The sequence below is a fragment of the Chelon labrosus genome (genome assembly GCF_963514085.1).
Source record: "Chelon labrosus genome assembly, chromosome: 7".
In the NCBI taxonomy this organism is placed as follows: Eukaryota; Metazoa; Chordata; class Actinopteri; order Mugiliformes; family Mugilidae; genus Chelon; species Chelon labrosus.
The window spans coordinates 8,701,321-8,720,186 of record NC_140343.1 but is presented as its reverse complement, the minus strand read 5'-3'; the positions used below and the strand labels follow the sequence as shown (position 1 = coordinate 8,720,186).

Genomic DNA, 18,866 nt, shown 5'->3' with positions numbered 1-18,866 from the left:
GAAAAGACAGTTTAAACAGTACAAACTGTGCAGACAAACGGTGGCAACAGTGCAAAGACATAACACAGTACAACATAGACAGTACAAAACACTTGGGGGACAATGTACTTACAAAAAAAAAGGACTGCACAAGAACAGAAAGCAACACCAACAAATAAGCAGAATAACTTCTCATATTAAAACCGCGAGTTATAGTTGATGGTGTCAACACTTTCTGTCAGACATACCCGCCCCCTGTTTCCTTCTAAATGTGTAGGGGTTTTCTAAGCAACCATGAACTCAACTTCACAAATGTCCCTGAATATGAACAATCTTCTGCCAAAGTGACTTTATTAATATTTGCTGATGTTTCCCAGTGTGCTCTTAAGTGTGTTCACTTGGATGGGTTAAACGCAGAAGAGAAAATGACCTCCTGTATGTGTGCTACCAAAGCTGGTTTCGTTTGATTTAAATAGCCGTTAAAGTGCCACGGACCTGCTGGGTAGGTCATGAAAAACGTGCGACTACCCGTACGTGACTCAGCTTTTTGTGACTTCCCTGTCTCAGTCAACGTGGTTCCAATACCTACTACTCACCGCCGCAGGCTCCACCGCACGCTCTCCCGCCCATCAGCGTCACTGATTCAAATTGCGGAGTGGAAGAAAGCAGCGAGCCGGGCTGATCACACGCTCACACACTCCCGAGCAGCGGCGGAGAGAGGAGCGCGCACAGAGCGAGCGAGCGAGAGGCTGGAGGACCCTTCACCGGTTTATTCTCTTGCATGAACGCGGCCGTACACGGGATCTAACTATGTGGACGCAAGTCGGCAAGCTTGTGCTGTTACATTTGCTGCTCATGGAGCTCCGCTGCGCTGAAGGTAAGACACTTGCCTCGGCCGTTGAGGAATAAGGGGGTTGAATTTGCATCGCGGCACGTCGCGGTCGCTGCCTGGCTGAGAAGTCTGCCTCCGTGTTCCCTGTTCAAACGCGCCTCGCAGCTCCGGGAGCTTCGCTCATCGCATGCCGTGCATCGGCGCGCACGGTCCGCGCTTCGAACGCGTTGTCGCCGGTGGCATGAGGCGACAACGCGCGGAAGAGAGAGATCGCACATGCGGAAGCTGATGTTTTAGCCGGGGAATTGTTGCCTGTGCAGATGTGATCAAACAAAGTGCGGTCTGTGTATAGATGTTGGTGATGTGGTTGCAGCTGCAGCTTAATAACCGCCAAATAGGTTGTTTTAACGGACTATTAGTCACAAGTGCCCTAAAGGCAGCATATTGATACATAAACAGCAAGTAAGATATGTGTGATATGCTGATAATGTTGAATGTGAGCTTGAAATAACCAGTGATTCCAACAGCTGGCATGTCTGTTGGGTAATAATTGCAGTTTCCCACTTTACAACCCTTAGTACTCCAGAAAAAAATATATATTAACCTGTGCTGTGTCCATCACTTAACCTCCCAAACTATTGCACTTTATGTTGTTATTCTGTGCACATTCATTTCATGTTCCCGTTCTGAATACCCCAAACGATCCAAAGGAGTCACTGACGGCTTCTTTTGTCACCGAAAACACAGGAACTCATACGGAGTCGGAGTGTGAAACCGGGCAGTTTCAGTGCAACAACGGACGGTGCATCCCGACCCTGTGGAGATGTGATGATGACGACGACTGCTCAGACAACAGCGACGAGGAAAACTGTCGTAAGTAGACCGGAGTCTGGCACACTGGCTGTTTCTCGCTGCCCCCGTGGAGCTCAGACGCACCTGCCTGCATGTCACAAACAAGGGTCCTCAGTTGAGGACAAGGACATTTTCATGGATGTATGAGCTGAGACATGAGATTAGCCACGCTGCCGATTGATATGAGCTGGCACATGACTGGGAAAACAGCTGTAGGTGGCCGATTATATCCACATTGTAACTTTTGAGTGAATGAACTTCTACTGAGAATAAGCTCCTTATCATTTAGCTTGAGGCCCCTCTGGAATCTCCCCTTTCGGTTGTTAGTCTGCAGACGTCAGTGCAGAAAACGCTGATCCTGGATCGAAGTCACATGGCTGCAGGAATTTTTCTAATTTGGGCTTAAATTCACATCCTACCTCTCACCCGCGGAGAGCCATTTCATAATATTACAACCATTATAACCCTTATCTTCGCGAGACTGTGCAGAGATAATGTCAACCCTGTTATCGGGGAGACAGTTCGCCCTGCTGTACTGTCTCCTAATGCTTTGCACATGTAATGTCTTCGCAGATTGAGCCGTGTCTGAAATGGGGTGATAAAACTGGAGTGTTGTGTGACATCCAAACGCTGAGTAATGCCAGCTGTTCCAATGCAAATACCGGGACTTTTAGATGTGGCCGATCGCAGATTGGCTGCCGTTGTGGCCTCTGGGGCGCCTCTACTTCCGTGGGCAAGTTCTTCCCTAATCGGAGTTTAAAATGAAGGACTGCATATTTAATATTGGGACGGTCAAGTACTGTATTGTGTGGAACGTGATGGTCTCTGAATGGGTTCCTTTCAGGAAATTGCGCTGACAACCGGCCGAGCCATCATCGCATATAAATTTGTCATGGTGCTAATTGCTTGAATGGCTATATTAGTGGCCAATTGATTCATCGCTTATCTTGGGGGCCGGCGCGGCGAACACACGATTCTCTCTCTCATCTCGCGGGCTTTACCCGCCGCCGCCGCCGAATATCTTGGGAGTTTCCTGCATGAATGCCGTGACATTTACAAGCGTGTCTCATTGACTGAGGAGGCTGATTGGGATTATTGGACATTTAGTGGGCGACGCTTGATGGAAGTGGAATTAGATTTTAATGAGGTTCCCTTCACTCTAACAGGTGTGGTTTACTTATTTGTTTGGCGTACGCGTTCCTCAAAGGGAAATGTGGAAATGGCACTCGAGCCGCAAGGTGACAGACTGTTCTTTTAACGGCGCTACTTTGTCTGAGGCAGACATGTGCTCTGGTTCTGTCTCCTCTCCTCACTCTCTTTACTACACATCTTGTAAGCTTCAGATGTGGGTATGCTCTCTGTGACACTCTCGCTTAGTCTTTACCTTCCCTATACATTTTCCTTTTTGCTGTGCCTTATGCTCCCTTCCCACCCTCCCTGCTCTCTTCAGCTTCAGCCCTTAGCTCGCGTTGAAAGTTTGGTCCCTGTTTCTAAAAAGCTGTCTCACTTCGTCAGCACTACAGCGCCCACTAAGGGGCTTTCCTCCTCCCCCCTCCCCATTTTTAAATCTCTTGTGGGCACCTTGGCAGTGGGAATGCCAAAGAGGCTATGCCCACTCGTCTTACGCCCACAAAGAGCATCAGCTGACAGGTTGGTTGGAAATAAATCCAACAGCGTGACTCTGGTTGCCGGAGTGATGCTCAGCGCCTGGCTGCGTGCCAGCCCTTCGAACAGATGCCAGCACTGCCACTGCGCCCCCTCCCCAAAACCAAATATCACACAAGCAGGGCTCGGCAGAGAGAGGGGAAAAGATGGAGGACGAGGAAAGATGGGACAGATCTGATCGAGGGACAGGGTGTTGTAGAGCAGAGATGATGAGGGGAAAATAAGTGCATGTAATTATAGAGAATGCTGGACAGAGCATAGAGATGAGGAACCGGTAACATAACTGTGAGAAGAGTAAAGGTGCCGTTAGCCCAGCAAAGCCAATAAACCTGTTTCGTGTCATGACTGCATGGTTGGCTAAATCAGCTGGGGACAGGTTTCATTTAATGTGATATTGCTCCTTCAGCACTCGTTGGACATCTGTAACACTACATAACATCTGTTTTGGAAAAGCTGTTGATTGATTCTAAATCGAGTGGACTGGGGACATTACATCTTTGTCAAGATGAACACATTTAACACTCTGGAAGCAGGAGATACTCGGTGCAGTTGCACGTTGTTGCTTGATTTTGTACCTGGTTTAAATACTTGTTTGGGAACCTTTGGAGTTTTAAATGTGCTGGAACGTGGCACTATAACACAAACTAAAGGTGTTATTGATTAAATCAGGAATGTCATTAGCCGTGTTTCCGTAGCATATTTTGATGAATATTTAAGGTTTATGGAGACTGCCAAATTCAAAAGAACTTTCTTAGTTGCCCAACTCTTGTTTTCATTTAAATTTGCTGAAGAAAGTTCTAATTTTGCCTTTTGAGAAGTTTGAGTCCACCCCCATTTGCATGCCAAATGGTCCTGGCTGCATACTTCTCTGCCTTCAGCACTGGACGGCATGAAACTTGCCTCAAATTTGCCCTTTGAAAAACAAAATCCTAAAGCCCTCTCTCCGTTTTTGTCTCATCATAATAACTATGTGTACTGGTTTTGTTTCTTCTCCATCTAATTCATTTCAGAAGTTTGCCTCAGATTTGTTTGAGAATTGTACGGGAACATCGATGTCGACGCATTCACGGTCTATTTAGGCAGCAACGTGCATGTAAACGCAGCGGGCTTAATTCTATTAGGCTCGGATACTACAGCTCATATGATGTATATCAGTCACATCATGCACATGCACATGCACATGCACACAGGTCTCTCACAGCAGGGGTAACCCCTATACTATCCCCCTTCTAGCTGCTGTATTAGAATAAGTCCTGGTAGATTGCGTTGTCTTTTGTGCAGGTCTCTCCGCTCTTTCATTTTCCTCTCTTTCTTCCTCCTCCCGCTCCTCTCCTCCCCTCTCCTCTCCTCTCCTTCATTCTCAACATGCCTCTTGGTAGATTCCACTCTTGTTGCCCTGGGAAACGGTAAAGTGGTGATGGTGATGGTTGTGTTTAGTGCATGTGTGCGCTCCTCTTTGTAGTGAACGCATATACACATGGCAACTATCCATATCTGAACGGCTTTGTGTGACCTATATTTTGGACGTGAAAAAAAAAAAAAGAGAACCATATCATTTTTACAGCGGATTTAGGTGGATTTAAATGTGCGTAATCCAAAGTGCCACTGAAAAACCATTGCATTTCCGAACGTCCTCGTGCTTTCAATTGTTCTCCCTCCCTCTTGGATCGCTGCAGCGTCCTCCACATGGCCTTGGTCACACTGTACTGTTAAAATACGATCACAAAAAGGTTTGATTCTTCCAAAAGTCTTTCAGTCGCTGAAGTCACATATCAGGACTGGTCACATCTTGGGAAACTTTAACGTTGAAACGTCAAAGCATCAGCCATAGGAGGGATTCTTACTGCGCTACAAAGAAGTTCAGTGAAACGGTCGGAGGAAATTTCAAATCCTAAACCCTGGGTGAACCCTGGAAACCTTGTGTTTTTACAAAAAAAAAAAGCAGGGGGATGGAAACGGAATACACGAGGGTGGGAAGAAAGTTGCTGCAGAACTCGGCGTATGCGTGCGCGTTGGTTTGTGTGTCACAGCAGGACAATGAGCCTGAGCAGGTCTGAGAAGGGGAGCGTCTCCTTTGCAGTCTGAGACCAGGTTCCCAGAGAGGAGGCATCACAACACATTTCACGCTGCTGCTGCTGCTGCTGCTGCTGTGTGTGTGTGTGTGTGTGTGTGTGAGATCAGCCTCTCACCCACACACACTCAAACACACAGGGCACTGTAATAAGAGATTGAAGAGAAGCGCCTCAGGCATAAAAGGCATTGTACTGATAGGCTCACAAAAACACATTTTGGTCACCTGCTGACACACACTCTCTCCTCCTTTCCGCGCACAAACTGCTTTCTCTCACAGCTGGGGTCAGACTTTTAATGGGAATATGAGGTCAAGGGGACCAGCAGCTATTATGAATTGCGCACACATATAAACAGACACTCGCATAGATTAAAACAAGAGAAACACACTCCCCTTTGAAAAGGCTCACACACACTTTTGAAGCGATGGTTAAGACTGACCACATTTATAGAGCAGGGTTTATTTTTATTTCTATCCAGCACACATAGTCTTAAAGCTACAAACACACACACACATGCATTTGTCTATTGACAAGAGCACATAGGGGCTCAGTGACACCCCACTTCATCATTTGGTTTCCAGTATTGGACCAAGAACGTGGTCTGTATGTACATTTGTGTGAGGAGCGTACAGCTACAGGGGTCCAATCTCCCAGAGAAAGAGACCCACTGCTGTGCTTCATGACTATTGAGGCACTGTGGGACGCTGTGTGTGTTTCTATACGTCTATGTGTGCAAGTTTATTTGTGTGTGTGTGTGTGTGTGTGTGTGTGAGGACATGCATGTCCCTGGAAATAAAAAGCAAAGTATTTGGGAAATTGGTTTGATGGTCACCTTGCCACTAAAAATACATTTTTTTTTTTTATTCTATTACAGCTCGAGTCCCTCCATCCATTCATCCTCTTACTGTACACCTCCCCCCTTCTCAATCCCTCTCCACATCCATTTATCCCCTCTTCCATTTTCTCCTCTTTTCAGACACCCTCTGGGGTCCATAGTTTCCTCAGCCTGCCATTACCTGAGACTGAACACCCCCCCCCCCCACACACACACTTCTCCTCTCTGGCCAGCAACGCCAGTGGAGCCCACACTATCCCGATCAGACAACGCCCGCTTCCATCCGCTCCCATCATTCATCCCTCTATTACATTTCTTTCCCAATATACCCGTGGTCCGCCGTCACTGTGGTGCGGTCCTTGCTAGTGAATAGGTGTCGGGTGCAGCGGTGCAAAACAGCGGCGGGGGTAATTTTGGCTGAGGTCAGTGCTGGCCGGAGGCATTTGCTCTCGTTCTCCTTCTCTCTTTCTCTGCGTGTCCCATCTCTTGGCTCGTCTCTCTCGCTCATTTTTGGCCACTTTCCGCTTACCTTCCCCTTTCTGCACGTCTCCATCTTGCGGCATTTCTTTGTGTGTTTGAAAATGATGACTTTTAGTTAATGGCAGGAAGGGCGCGAGTATTAAATGCAAGAAAACTTGCAGTTATGGATATGCTGTGTGCGAGAGGGAGGGAAAGTTAGACAGTGCTGTCCCTCTGCATACCTCTAATCCAATTAGTGTTAGTCTATGCGGGTGAGATGTCCACTGTTGGAAGTGGATGTCAGAGAAGGTAAAGTTTGTGAGTTTGCCTCCAGAGTTAGCATTTGAGTTTGGTGGAAAAACAGCAGAACATACCTCTTCTTCTTCTTCTTCTTCTTCTTCTTCTTCTTCTTCTTCTTTCTCATCTTCTGTCATTGGTTCTTCCAAAATAAGAGCAAAGCTTTTCACATTTGGATTTGCAGTTGTTTAAAAAGACAAGAATCACCCTGTAAACAGGCAATCCAATCATCAAATTGCAACCAAACACACAACCACGTTATAGTTCATTTTTAAAGGAAGCCTGCGATGTCAAGCGACAAACTGACGGCCAACACTCGTTGCTTGTGTGATGATGATGGGCTGGCTTCAAGTTCTTCCAACGCTCCCATGCTAGCGGACCATGCTTGTGCATTTGAGCAACACATCAATGGAGGCTTGCAGACGATGTAGCAGCATTCATAAAGCTGCATGCATGGCCTCTACTTTCACCTAAGCATCAATGAGAATGACCTGCAAGTGCAGCATGGCCTGATGAACAACAGGGGGAAAAAAAATGGATGGCTAAGAATGATTCTCGATGGAAGTCAAGACAGTACTGTGAAAAGAGAAGTAAGAACGGAGTTGGTTGAGGAAGTTTGTCAGACAATATCCAGAATATGGACGAGGAAAACTTTCTGAAGAGACTTTCTGTTTCAGTTATTTGTTAATCTTTCTCTTCTGTTCTCGTTATCTACCCCCACTCCCTCGAGTCTTTTCCTGTCAGAATTAGCTTGTCCGTTCTTGACGGGTTTGTTTGTTTGCTCCACTGCGACGTCACTTATTGTTCAAAAGCAAACTCGGATAACTCCACAATCCCATTCCCCCACCGTGTGCATGCGTGCATATTTAGCCGTGTGCTGTTGTGTTGTTATTATACCCCCCCTCCCCAAATCCAGCCGTGTCTGACAGGGTATCATGGCATTAATCCCCGGCCCAGATTAACCGAATATCTTCATGTGCTTCCATTTTATTATTTACATTTGCTGTAATCCTGTTTTTCACCTTCTGCTCTGTTGCCTAGCGCATGCAGCCAGCGAGCGGCACATGAAATGACAACTAAGAATGCTGATGAATAAAACATGGCTGCTAATACCAGTCTGCTGGGCTGACACCAAGATAGGGGCCCTTGAGTGCGGCGTGTCAAAAGTTTTCACGAGAAGTTCTTGCATGGAAGTTACAAAGTGGAGGAGAGAGAGCTGATGACTATATAGCGATCAGGCATAACATTAAAACCACTGACAGGAGAGGTAGACGACATTGAACATCTTGTAACAATGCGATGTTCTGCTGGGAAACTTTTGGACCTGGCATTTGTGTGGATGTTACCACCCACCTAGACCAGACTAGGCACCCCCACCCCATAGTAATGACACCCCTTCCCCATCAGGATGCACGATCCACAAAGGCCCCTCCTCTCAACCCACAGCACCCAGAGACCCCCACTAACAACATTCTGTTGCCGGACACAACAGAAGGCCCATGTCCATTCTCTGATGAGTCACAACTGTTTTGGAGGCACAAGGGAGACCTACAGAATATTAGGAAGGTGGTCATGTTATTCTTGATAGGCTTACTGTCCTTTACACTTATCCTCTTAATTTTTCTTCTCTTTGTTATTTACTTTTTGTATTGTCTACCATTCCCTTTTCTATTTATCTCTCTCCTTTCCTCTCACTCTTTTCCTATACAACTGGAGAACAAGTGGTTTGTTCCATTTGATTTGCTTCATCTTACCCCGCTCCATCGTCCCTTGTCAAATAAAACGGGTAATTTTCCACGAACATGGTGGCGAAACCGGCTAAAGTGAGAGCTGTTGCTGTTGTAGCGAACCTGTGTGTTTGGGCATGATGGTAAGAACTGTGTTTACGTGTGTGAAACTAGATTTTCCAGAGACATAGAAATAGAAAGTTGCAATGTTAAGTCAGATCTCAACGGCAATTTACCTCTGCCTCATTAGTAGGCGGCAACCACCAACGAATACATGTTCTAAAAATACGTCTAGGGATAACAGACTGAACTGTTTGAGGTTACAAATCAGATGTGTCATAGCTTAAACGCAGTAATTACAGCCAATTATGTAACAAAGGAATGCTGCAATAGAAGAGCAATGTTGTTCTGAGCATACATTCTTTATGCTCAGTGAGAAATCGGTGTTTTCCTCATTTACTGCTAATTGTGACAGTTTGTGCATGCCTCGTGACTGACGTCGCTTCTGAATCAGTTTTGTTAGTCACTCCTTTTGAATTAATTGGAAAAACAAATCCAGACGTGATGCAGTCGCTCCAGCCTGGTTGGCATATTGTGAACCGCTGCGGCGTACAGTATACCCGTTTTCTCTGGTGCAGATTAACAGATTATAGCGAGCCACAGTAGTTTACGTGGCTTTAGCTCCATCCAAATGTCAAACCAGATGTACTGTGCATGCAGTGAGTACGAAGCAAATGCTCAATCAAGATTTGGAGACTAAACCGGTTACAGAGCACAGAGGACGGCTTGAAACTGTAGCAACAAATGAATACGCTACATCTGACCGAAATCTGCGTGTTTGGTGGGAATTTCTAAATCTTGGGGCTGGTGAAATAGTGGTGCAGGTGTCTGAGTTTATCTTGGCTCTGGAAAGTTTAAGGCTGGACTAAGACTACGGGAGTTTCGGGCTGATTTAGCTCAGAATTCACCCCTCCCAACAGTTGGCGGAGGAATCCTTTCCGAACGTCTCTTGGTACTGTTTTATAAATCTGCTCCTCAACTTCCCAGACTGCTTGGAGATACGATTTACACCATGTTTAATATGTATGATTTTAGATTTGCATGATTAGACTACTACTTCCACAATTGCCAATGACGGAAACAAGTCCGCAAGAACATGGGGCAGCCAGTATTTTTCTTCTGGTTGGACCCACAGTTGGCAAACCAGCTTCAAGGTGCATTACTGGCCCCTACCAGACTGCATTCAATCTTTTGAAGTGCCATGATAATCTTAGTAATATCCTGTAGTGTGTGATGTGCTGTGATTTTCAACTCTTTGACTGTGTGCAAGTTTGAGATTAGAATGAAGGATATATGTGAAGTGAGCGTTAGTCAAATTAATTCTTTAATCAACTGTTTGCCCGTGAACTAAATATAGGACTAATTGCAACTGCACAAGTTTACATTAAACAGACTTATTTTTCTCTCTCTCTTTCTCCTTCCTCCATTTTGCTTTCATACGAAGAGCTGTTTATGTAGATTATACACGCACAACGTATCTCCTCCATGCACACACCACGCCTGCTCCTAAGCCTGGGAATGGGTCTTTTTTACCTTGAGGGGATTTTGCTTGTCATTTGTTGCTGAGTGTTTGGGCGAGGTGGCGGAGAGCTGAGGCGCTCTTTGATGATACGGCTACTGCTCAGTAATACTTGTTATCAGGAAAGTGACTGGTTTGACACAAAATCTTCATAAACACACACACCCACAGTCTGTGTCTCGGGGACGCACACATCACTACTGTACCACTTTTACCTGCAGCATGTTTCATTATCACGCTGCAGTGCCACTGTGTCAACATGAAGGGGCTGAGGGGAGATTAAATTGGTGAGAAAACGGTGAAGGAATCAACCGCAGCACCTGGACAACATTTTTCTTTGCCGATTGAGGAGAAAAATGGGGGAAAAACTCTTTGCTGATTGTCCGCTGAAGGTTCTGATAAAAAGTGCTTCCTCATGGAGTTATGATGTGGGGATTATTAAGAAATAAAAAGCTAGTTCATGGAGCTGCTGGGGCAGCATCGGGAGTCTCTAAGGATGTATTGACATGCAAACTGCACTTGAGCTGTTTGGGATGTCGACTGCTTTGCAAAGATTTTGGCTCACAGTTTAAAGATGATGTGCCGAGCGGAGAAGCTGAAGATGGAGCAGATCCTAGTGGGAGAAATGATTTTGTATCCGTCAGGTTTTTCTTGCATAACATTGATGCTTCGGATCAGATCTTCTTTCTTCTTTCCTGGCATGTGTTCATAGTGCGTTTAAACCAGTGACAACACTCTCCACCCCCACGTCTTTTTATGCATCACTGGAAGCGGTGCCTCAGTGTTTGGAAGCAGGGTGACACCTTCTCAATGGGGCCCGAGAGGCCCCCTGTCTCTCTCATATGCACACACGGAGTCGCACACTTAAAAAGATGCATTGACAGCTGGTTTTCTCTGTGTGCGAACATAATGAATAGTGCTGTGACCCTGCATACAACATCTGCATTATCTCGTTGGGTCCTCAAGCCACCCCAAGAAGTTTTATACATATCTTCCTTGCATTTTTAGCATTTTTACGAGTAAAAGTGAATGATTTTTGTTTGCGTTGAATAGGTCCTGAATGTTTAGGATGGTTAAATGAAGCAGGAACATGTTTGGACTAACATTTTACTATGGGTTGTAGGGGGAAAAAGAGGCAATTGGGTACATTTACATGCAAGTAGCCATATTGGCTTGCACGTGCTGTTATTCAAAAACCTACTTTGTACCTGCATTCTCTCTGTGTGTTACTTTGTTTTTCTTGCCCTCTGTTTCTTTGTCTTTCTCATATACGCACATGCACTTAAGCATCAGCGTCTTGGCTGCCGTAGCAGGACTGAATACTGTGACCTTTCCTTTTGACATACTTGATACAGAATAACTAGCTTTGTACGAAAGTGATTTTCCCTTTTGTTTGCTTTCGCGGAGTACCTCGATGTTGCTTGATGTCGGCTGCGTGGCCCTGGCTTGCTAATGCAATGCTTTTACTAGTAGTATTGATTCGTATTGGACTCGTGTGTGTGTGTGTGTGTGTGTGTGTGTGTGTGTGCACGTTGTTTACTTAGAGTTTAAGTCATATTGCTGACGAGAAGCTCTATTATTATCTACATGCTTTTTCTTTTAGTTTGTTCTGCTAGAAATTCATCCCATTTGCTCTCATGCTTTGCTGCCTGCTTTGCAACATTATATTTTCTTACATTTTCTATAGGTTTAACCTGCACAAGTTGCATACAGACCTTTATATGGCAAATACATATTTGCGTTTTGCATGAGAAACACATCATAAATAAAACATTGGGAGCACACATTCAGCACTTTGGTCCAAACCTCCTTGTAGCTGCAAGTTCTTTTGGCTGAGTTTGAATAAATAGGAGATCGTCATGAAAAAGATACTACAGCCAGCTGTGTTTGGTCAGGATGAATGGTGAAGCAGAGACTGTGGCACCAAAAAGGAATCTAGAAACAATGAGATGAGTCTGTTTAGCCTGATATGCCAGAGAGAGGGTGACTCCCAGGCTACCGTGGCCCATCTGCAAGTTTTCATGCTCTTGTTGCTTGTGAATTTCCACTTTGCTGTGCCTTCTGCACTCAGGTGCAACCACCACTAAATCCCACAACCATATTAAAAAAAGCCAACATTTAATCCCCACGAGTAAACATCCAAAAGAAAGCGCCCAAACTAAATTCCAAGTTGCCTCCAAAGTACCACACCAGGGAGTTGAGAGTGTGTGATGTGTGTTGATGTAGGCTCTAAGGTGACCTCTGAAAGATTTCAGACTGTGATGGCTAGAAAAAAAATGCTCAGATTCGCAAAAAAATATCTTGACCTTGGCAATAAAACATTTTTGACATTCTTTTTTTCATATTTGCTGTAGAATTTATTCCTGTGAATAAATATTAAACCACACAAGTAATGAAACGGTAAGCTCGGCAAAATAGCTCAGTCAGAGCTCCTAGCGTCTTGTACTTTCAACCCGAGTTTTACAAAATGAATGTGTGTTAACTGGAAATGCACAAGCCCCGCTGTGGGAAATATTTGATTAAATAATGAGACATGTGCAAACCAGACCTTCTGCAAACGTGGAAACTTGCACACATTCGCCCCTGCACGGAGAACACTGAGAGACCCAGTGACCCACTTATGACAGAAGGCGGTAGTTAAGTATAATTGGCCCATGGCGTTGTGACTGTGATGTGTTTTGTGTTTTTTTGTTTTTTTTTTCTTTACTGGCTTTATTCCACCTCATTTGGCCCAGAACAAACTTCCTTTTGGTCCAGTTTCCGGTGTGAACTGATGCTTTCATAAATGATCAGACAGCGTAATTAAACCCTGACACTTGGATGAGGTTCCTTTTTGCGTCGCACCTTTTGCATTTCATTTTGAAGGGGAGCTTCAAAGTGCTCACCAGTGTTGGAAGCTGCTGATTAGCCAACTGTTGTGGAATTATGTTCAAAGTGCTTTAGTTCATGTTATTAAAATTACTTGACACTCTTCAACCTCCCCCAAAAACCTAAAGCAAAATATCTACTTTTGGGAGGCAAAAATAGACAATGTTGTTTTTCTTCAGGTAAAGGTATTGATTAACTTGACTGTTAAAGAAAGAGGTGAGTGAAGGCGAGTCCCAGTCCAAGCAGGCATCATTTTGGTTTCTAAGATGTCCATAACGCTTGCTTTTTCCTCATTTATCTAGCTTTTTTCTTTTCACAGAGAGGCTACCTCATCAAATGTCTGTAATTTTGTGACACTCTTAAAATCTTAAAAAGTTAACGACCCACCTCCCAATGGATTGCCCCTCCGTCTTTGGACCCAACTCTGCAGGAGTTCAAATCTCCCTGCAAATTTATTGCTGTTTTCCTTTTAGTTCTGCTGAGAGGGGTAGCGACTGTCTCGGGTTGCCTCCTGTAATTAACACCCCCTCACAGTTTCTCTGATTAATTCTATTCATGCCTAGACTCATCTGGAAGTCAGGACTACTGAAATGCCGCAAAGTCATTCCGACAAAACGCCTCACTCCTCGATTACCTATAATTCCATTTGCAAGAGTCTAGAGGAATTACGCTTTTACCCTTCAGAGTAGTTTTTGCAAATATAAAGATACATGGAGTGGGTGATTATGCGTTGTGCGTATTTGTGTGTTTTCCCAGACTTCAAAGAGCCTCTGCGTTGTCATCTGAGTACACTCGAAGCTCATTGATCCATTTCTAATCAAGCGAGTCGCACCTGTTGAAGAATCCAGAGGGAAGGCAAACACGCTCAAAACTTGAAAGGCAGAGTCGAGTTTAAGTTAGATAAGAAAGGTGTAACAGATGTTGAAATGGACAAAGAAGTTTTGCAGGCGACGGGAAAGTGTGTTAGATTGTTCTCATATGTGTTTTTTGATTGAGGAAGGGATGGAAAAAAATAGTTTTGGGCTAGGTTCACAGAGCTTCTCCCGAAACTTCCGGAAAACCTTGCAGACCCAGCGAGGATGCCCCGATTAATATCAAATATCATGTTCGAAATTTGGGATTTGGTTCGTATTTCTGAAAGAAATTAGTTAAACATCCTTCTAGGCCTTTAGGCTAGCATTACTTAGCATATTGGTGTTGCTGGATGTTAAAAGTGACTCCAAAGAAGTCCCTGCATCTCCCAAAACATTTTCCCTTCGCCCTCGTTTAACGTGTTTATGTCACTGATAAGTATTAAAAGGTTACAGCGTGTTGAGGTGTATTGTATTTTGCATGTTTTCTGTGTGAGGTGTTCATTCTTTGGCAGAGCTAAAACGGCACTTGGCAGTACTCTACAACGTTAATTGGACGAGGCTGTTGTTGGCCAGTGGCAGTCGTACAAAAAGCTGATCTCGGGTCAGTTGGCAAAACAAAACGCAACATGCCGCTAACGGCCAGTTTTATATTTGCAATCTTCCTGTTTCACGTAGGAACAACTGCAGCCGCCGTGTAATTCTATGTTTACTAGAGGTAAATAATGCACAAGCGGCTGAGATCTATAAGTTGCTAATGTGAAAAGCAATAGCGACATACGTGGTGTGCATGTGTGCGGATGCGAGTTTAACTCTGCGCTGTTGACCTTAATTTATCACATTAGCACCAGGTCTCTGGAGGATCCACGGAGATGTGTTCAAAGTTAGCAACCCCCGGCTAATTGATTTCAATGAATGGCACATTTATACTTCACTTAGTAAACTAAGTAGTAAACTACACCAACATGCAAATATGTGTGTAATTTATGTGTGTGTTTGAGGGGAAGGGGGTTGGGGGCAATCTGTAAACTCTGAGTTTTTTAATGAGATCAATGCTTTCCTTCCTGCATCCCCAGATGGTCACAGTACTAGAAGGTGTGTGCGTATTGTGCGCGTACTCCAGCTTGTGTGGGTGAAAATGGAAGGGGCTGCGGGGACCTCGGGCAGATAAATCTTTAATCATGTGCTTGCGCTCATGTTTCATTTAATTGCCACCCCCTAAATCCATAAAAGGATGACGGCATTGTGGTTTAGAAAACTTGTAGCGTGCGAATGTGTGTGTTCCGTAAGTACCCTTCGATGTGATTGTGTTTGTTTTCTGGTACATGTAGGTCACTTTGTGCGTGTTCTTGCACATACAGTAGCAGGGATTGCATCTCATTTCACCATGTTCTATATTTTTCCATTTGTGAGTCATGGCTCTGACATTTTTTTTTGTGATACATTTGAATTGTATATGTATTATACAGGTTCTTTGTGTGTGTTGCCATCTCCAGCGTATTTCATTCCTTGTACGTGTGTCAGTATTTCAGGGAAAACTCCTCCTCTCATGACCTGCTCTACTTTCCGTCCCATTGTTTGTGTGTGTTACATTAGCTTGCTCTGTACATATACGTGCACCGATCAGCCAAAACATTACAACCACTGACAGGAGAAGTAAATAACATTGAGCATCTTGTGACAACTCAATGTTCTGCTGGGAAACTTCTGGGCCTGGCATTTTGATGTTACTTAGACATGTAGCACCCACCTAGACCAGACCAGGCACCCTCACCCCATAGCAATGACACTCCTTGATGACAGCAGACCATCCCCAGCAGGATGCAGCCTGACACACACACACACACACAAAAATGATTTAGGAACAACTCAAAAAAACATGACCTGGCCTCCAAATTCAGATACCTAATCCCAAAGTGATTAAGTATCTGTCACACAGACAGACACCAGACACCACAGGACACCCTCAGAAGGCCCATGTCCATTCTCTGATGAGTCCCAACTGCTTTGGAGGCACAAGGGAGACCTACACAATATTAGGAAGGTGGTCATGATGTTATGCCTGATCAGTGTACCTGCATACATACATAACTTTGATATCTTGCCCAATTCAGACAAATTAATCCTTCGGCTTTATGTGTAGATGTATATGTACTTCTGTGGGAGGGAGGTTAAGACTGGCGAGACGCAACACTTCCTCAAGAAGCTGTTGTTTTTCGCTCTCCATGCCTCTTTCTGCCCCTTTCCTTCATTTTAAATCCTTCCCTGTATCATCCCTCTTTCCCTGGTGCATGCTTTTTAATCAACGGCAAGAACTGTGCAGGGGAGGTTAAGCTGCTCGTGTGTGGAAGCGCAGCGGTTGCGTCGTTCCTTAGGGGTGAGGAGACGGAGTGAGAGACAGATGTTTGTATAGGCTCGGCTAAATGTGTGCCCCTCTCTCCGCGTACGTGTGTTTGCATGCGCGGTTTCTCTTCGCTGCTTCCTAAAAATCAATCTAACACTGGTGCAGTGACAGGAGTGGATCCATTGATTGATTAAACTGATAAAAGGGGCTGTTTGTCTTGCTCGATGATGACAGAAATGTATGAAACACAATATCTGTTGGTCTATATGTTTTTCTTTATTGCTCAGCTCTCTATGTGCTGTGCTGTTTTCCCCTATCAGATATATATATATATATATATATAAATTACTTCCAAACGTTGCTTCAGAAGTTTTTAATTTTGCAGATGTTCACGCTCACCACAAGGGAATCTCCAGGAAGGGAGTACAGGGAGTGTGTGGCATTTTAAAGAGGCATGAAATGGCATTTTGAGAGCCTCGTGCTTTGGATATTTGACTATTTTAAACGTACTTAACTGAATAGAGGGCAGTTCTGTTGGACGTAATTGCCGATCTTCTGCAAAACCTTCATTGCCTCTGTTTGTGAAAGTGCACCAGATCACCTCTGTTTGTTTTAATGTAATTTAATCTGTGCAGCGTCCAGCAATGATCCGAATTATCAGCTGCCTCTGCAAGTTTGAAAGTGTACCTAGATGTGGTGTACACATGATGGAACACATTTTTTTTTTTTAGTGTGAGTGCATTTATCCACTCAAAATAGCAGGTGCATGGACAGAAGTGTACCATAGCGAGGGCATCGTGTGTAGTTGTACGTTTTTAAATTGAAGCACAGCTGCTACTTCTTTACATCCTTTTAGCAGGCAATAACATAGTTCATGTTATCTAACTGATTCTCAGCCAGTGTAAAAGATCCATTATTTTTAATGCTACAGCTATTACTCTCTATTACAGAGTCGCAGTGTTGCTGCTATTCTTATTTTATTTTTTTAAATGCATGTATTGCTGTATCCTTTTTGTTTCTGCGTGAGTGTATGTGACTGCTTCCCACCGCTTGTGTCACCATGATGAAGAGACCGTGCGTCGGTGTGTCGGTTAATGAGTGCCGCGATGTGTGTGTGCTCCTGAATATGCTTCCGAGGTGTCCTGATGATGAAGGGTTCCCTGCATTTTGTGTGTTTTTGTGTGCGTGTGTGTGAGATGGAGCACAATGCGGAGTGTGTTCTTAGAGATGGTCATTAGCTCTGAGAGACTGTAAAGCCAGTGACCCCTCAGTCGGAAATGGAAGAGCCTGACCCTAGACTACTGTACTAATTGATTAAAGCAACCATTGACGAGGCAGGGAGAGACACACATGCATGCAGACAGACTGACACAAGCCTTCTCTGGCTAATTAGGCATGTTGTGTATATATATATATATATATATATATATATATATACACATGTGCATGTCACAAAACAAGGATATAATAGAAAAAAACATATCTACATAATTACAGATACATGCCGTTTGCTGCACAGTATGTCCCCATACAAGCTTTTTTTTTTTATTTTGTGCATTTGTGCTGAAATATTTATTCTGACAAACTGCCTTAATTTCCCCAGACCTCACAGTGTGAGCCGTAACCAGCTTCCTCTGTGACCAATGCTTGCATTTTGACGACTGTGAGAAGACCGGGTCTTAGCCGTTGACAGCTAAATGAACTGCTTGCAATAAGGAGTGCGCGTACGATCGGGTAACGCGTTCCGACGAATGGCTCCCGTGAAAGTTGACCGGGGACATGTGGAGCGGGGAGATCGAAAAAGCATAATCTGCTTTTCCTCACAAATCAGCCCAACTAGCCGAGGAAGCATGGTAATGTGAAAATGATTAGATTTTGCTGCATGAGGACGGTCTCTCCATCTCTTTGTCTCCTCTCCCGTGCTCCTCTTTATGCCCACGCCCACGGTCACTGTGGATTTGTTGAACAGCTTTTTTCCCTCTTCCATACATATTATTCTTAATGACTGCTAGTTTGGCAACATGATTGAAATCATTCATTCATTCTCTGCTTGTCCTCTGGAGGGTCCCTAACCCTATCCCAGCTTTCATTGGGCAAGAGATCGGGGTACACCCTGGACAGGTCGCCTGTCCATCGCAGGGCTAAAGCGGAGTATATACCTCTGTACGACATAGACACCGGTGCAAGCCATTTATACTTATGCCTCATCAGTCCCGGAGAGAACCCACGCAGACACAGGAAGGACATGCAAACGTGAAACCATTTTTGCTCAAATCTTCCTGGGATTTAACAGAAGAAGCACTTTACTCCCCCCAAATTATTCACAACACTGAATTCAATAGAAGATGACCATGACTTTGCAGAAGTCGGAGTGACCCGTCTCTACTTGCGTCTGAATTATCTGGTTGCATTTGCACACATGCAAATTGCCAAAGCAGATAAAGACGCATGACCAGTTAGGTGAGAGAATCCTAGAGAGGCAAACTGCAACTCTTGTGGTTTAAAC

At 44.5% G+C, this 18,866-nt stretch overlaps 1 protein-coding gene across 1 annotated transcript in view; it reads left to right on the top strand.

Moving 5' to 3' along the window:
- Nucleotides 1-694: 694 nt before the first annotated feature.
- The window catches only part of lrp8 (low density lipoprotein receptor-related protein 8, apolipoprotein e receptor), a gene marked incomplete at its 3' end in the record, with an annotated part of 164,864 nt that continues 146,692 nt past the window's right edge, over nt 695-18,866 (top strand). The window contains exons 1-2 of the mRNA XM_084547835.1: nt 695-856; nt 1,559-1,684. Of these exons, the coding sequence (XP_084403961.1) occupies nt 790-856; nt 1,559-1,684 (193 nt within the window). The 5' untranslated portion in view covers nt 695-789. The remainder of the gene's footprint in view (nt 857-1,558; nt 1,685-18,866) is intronic.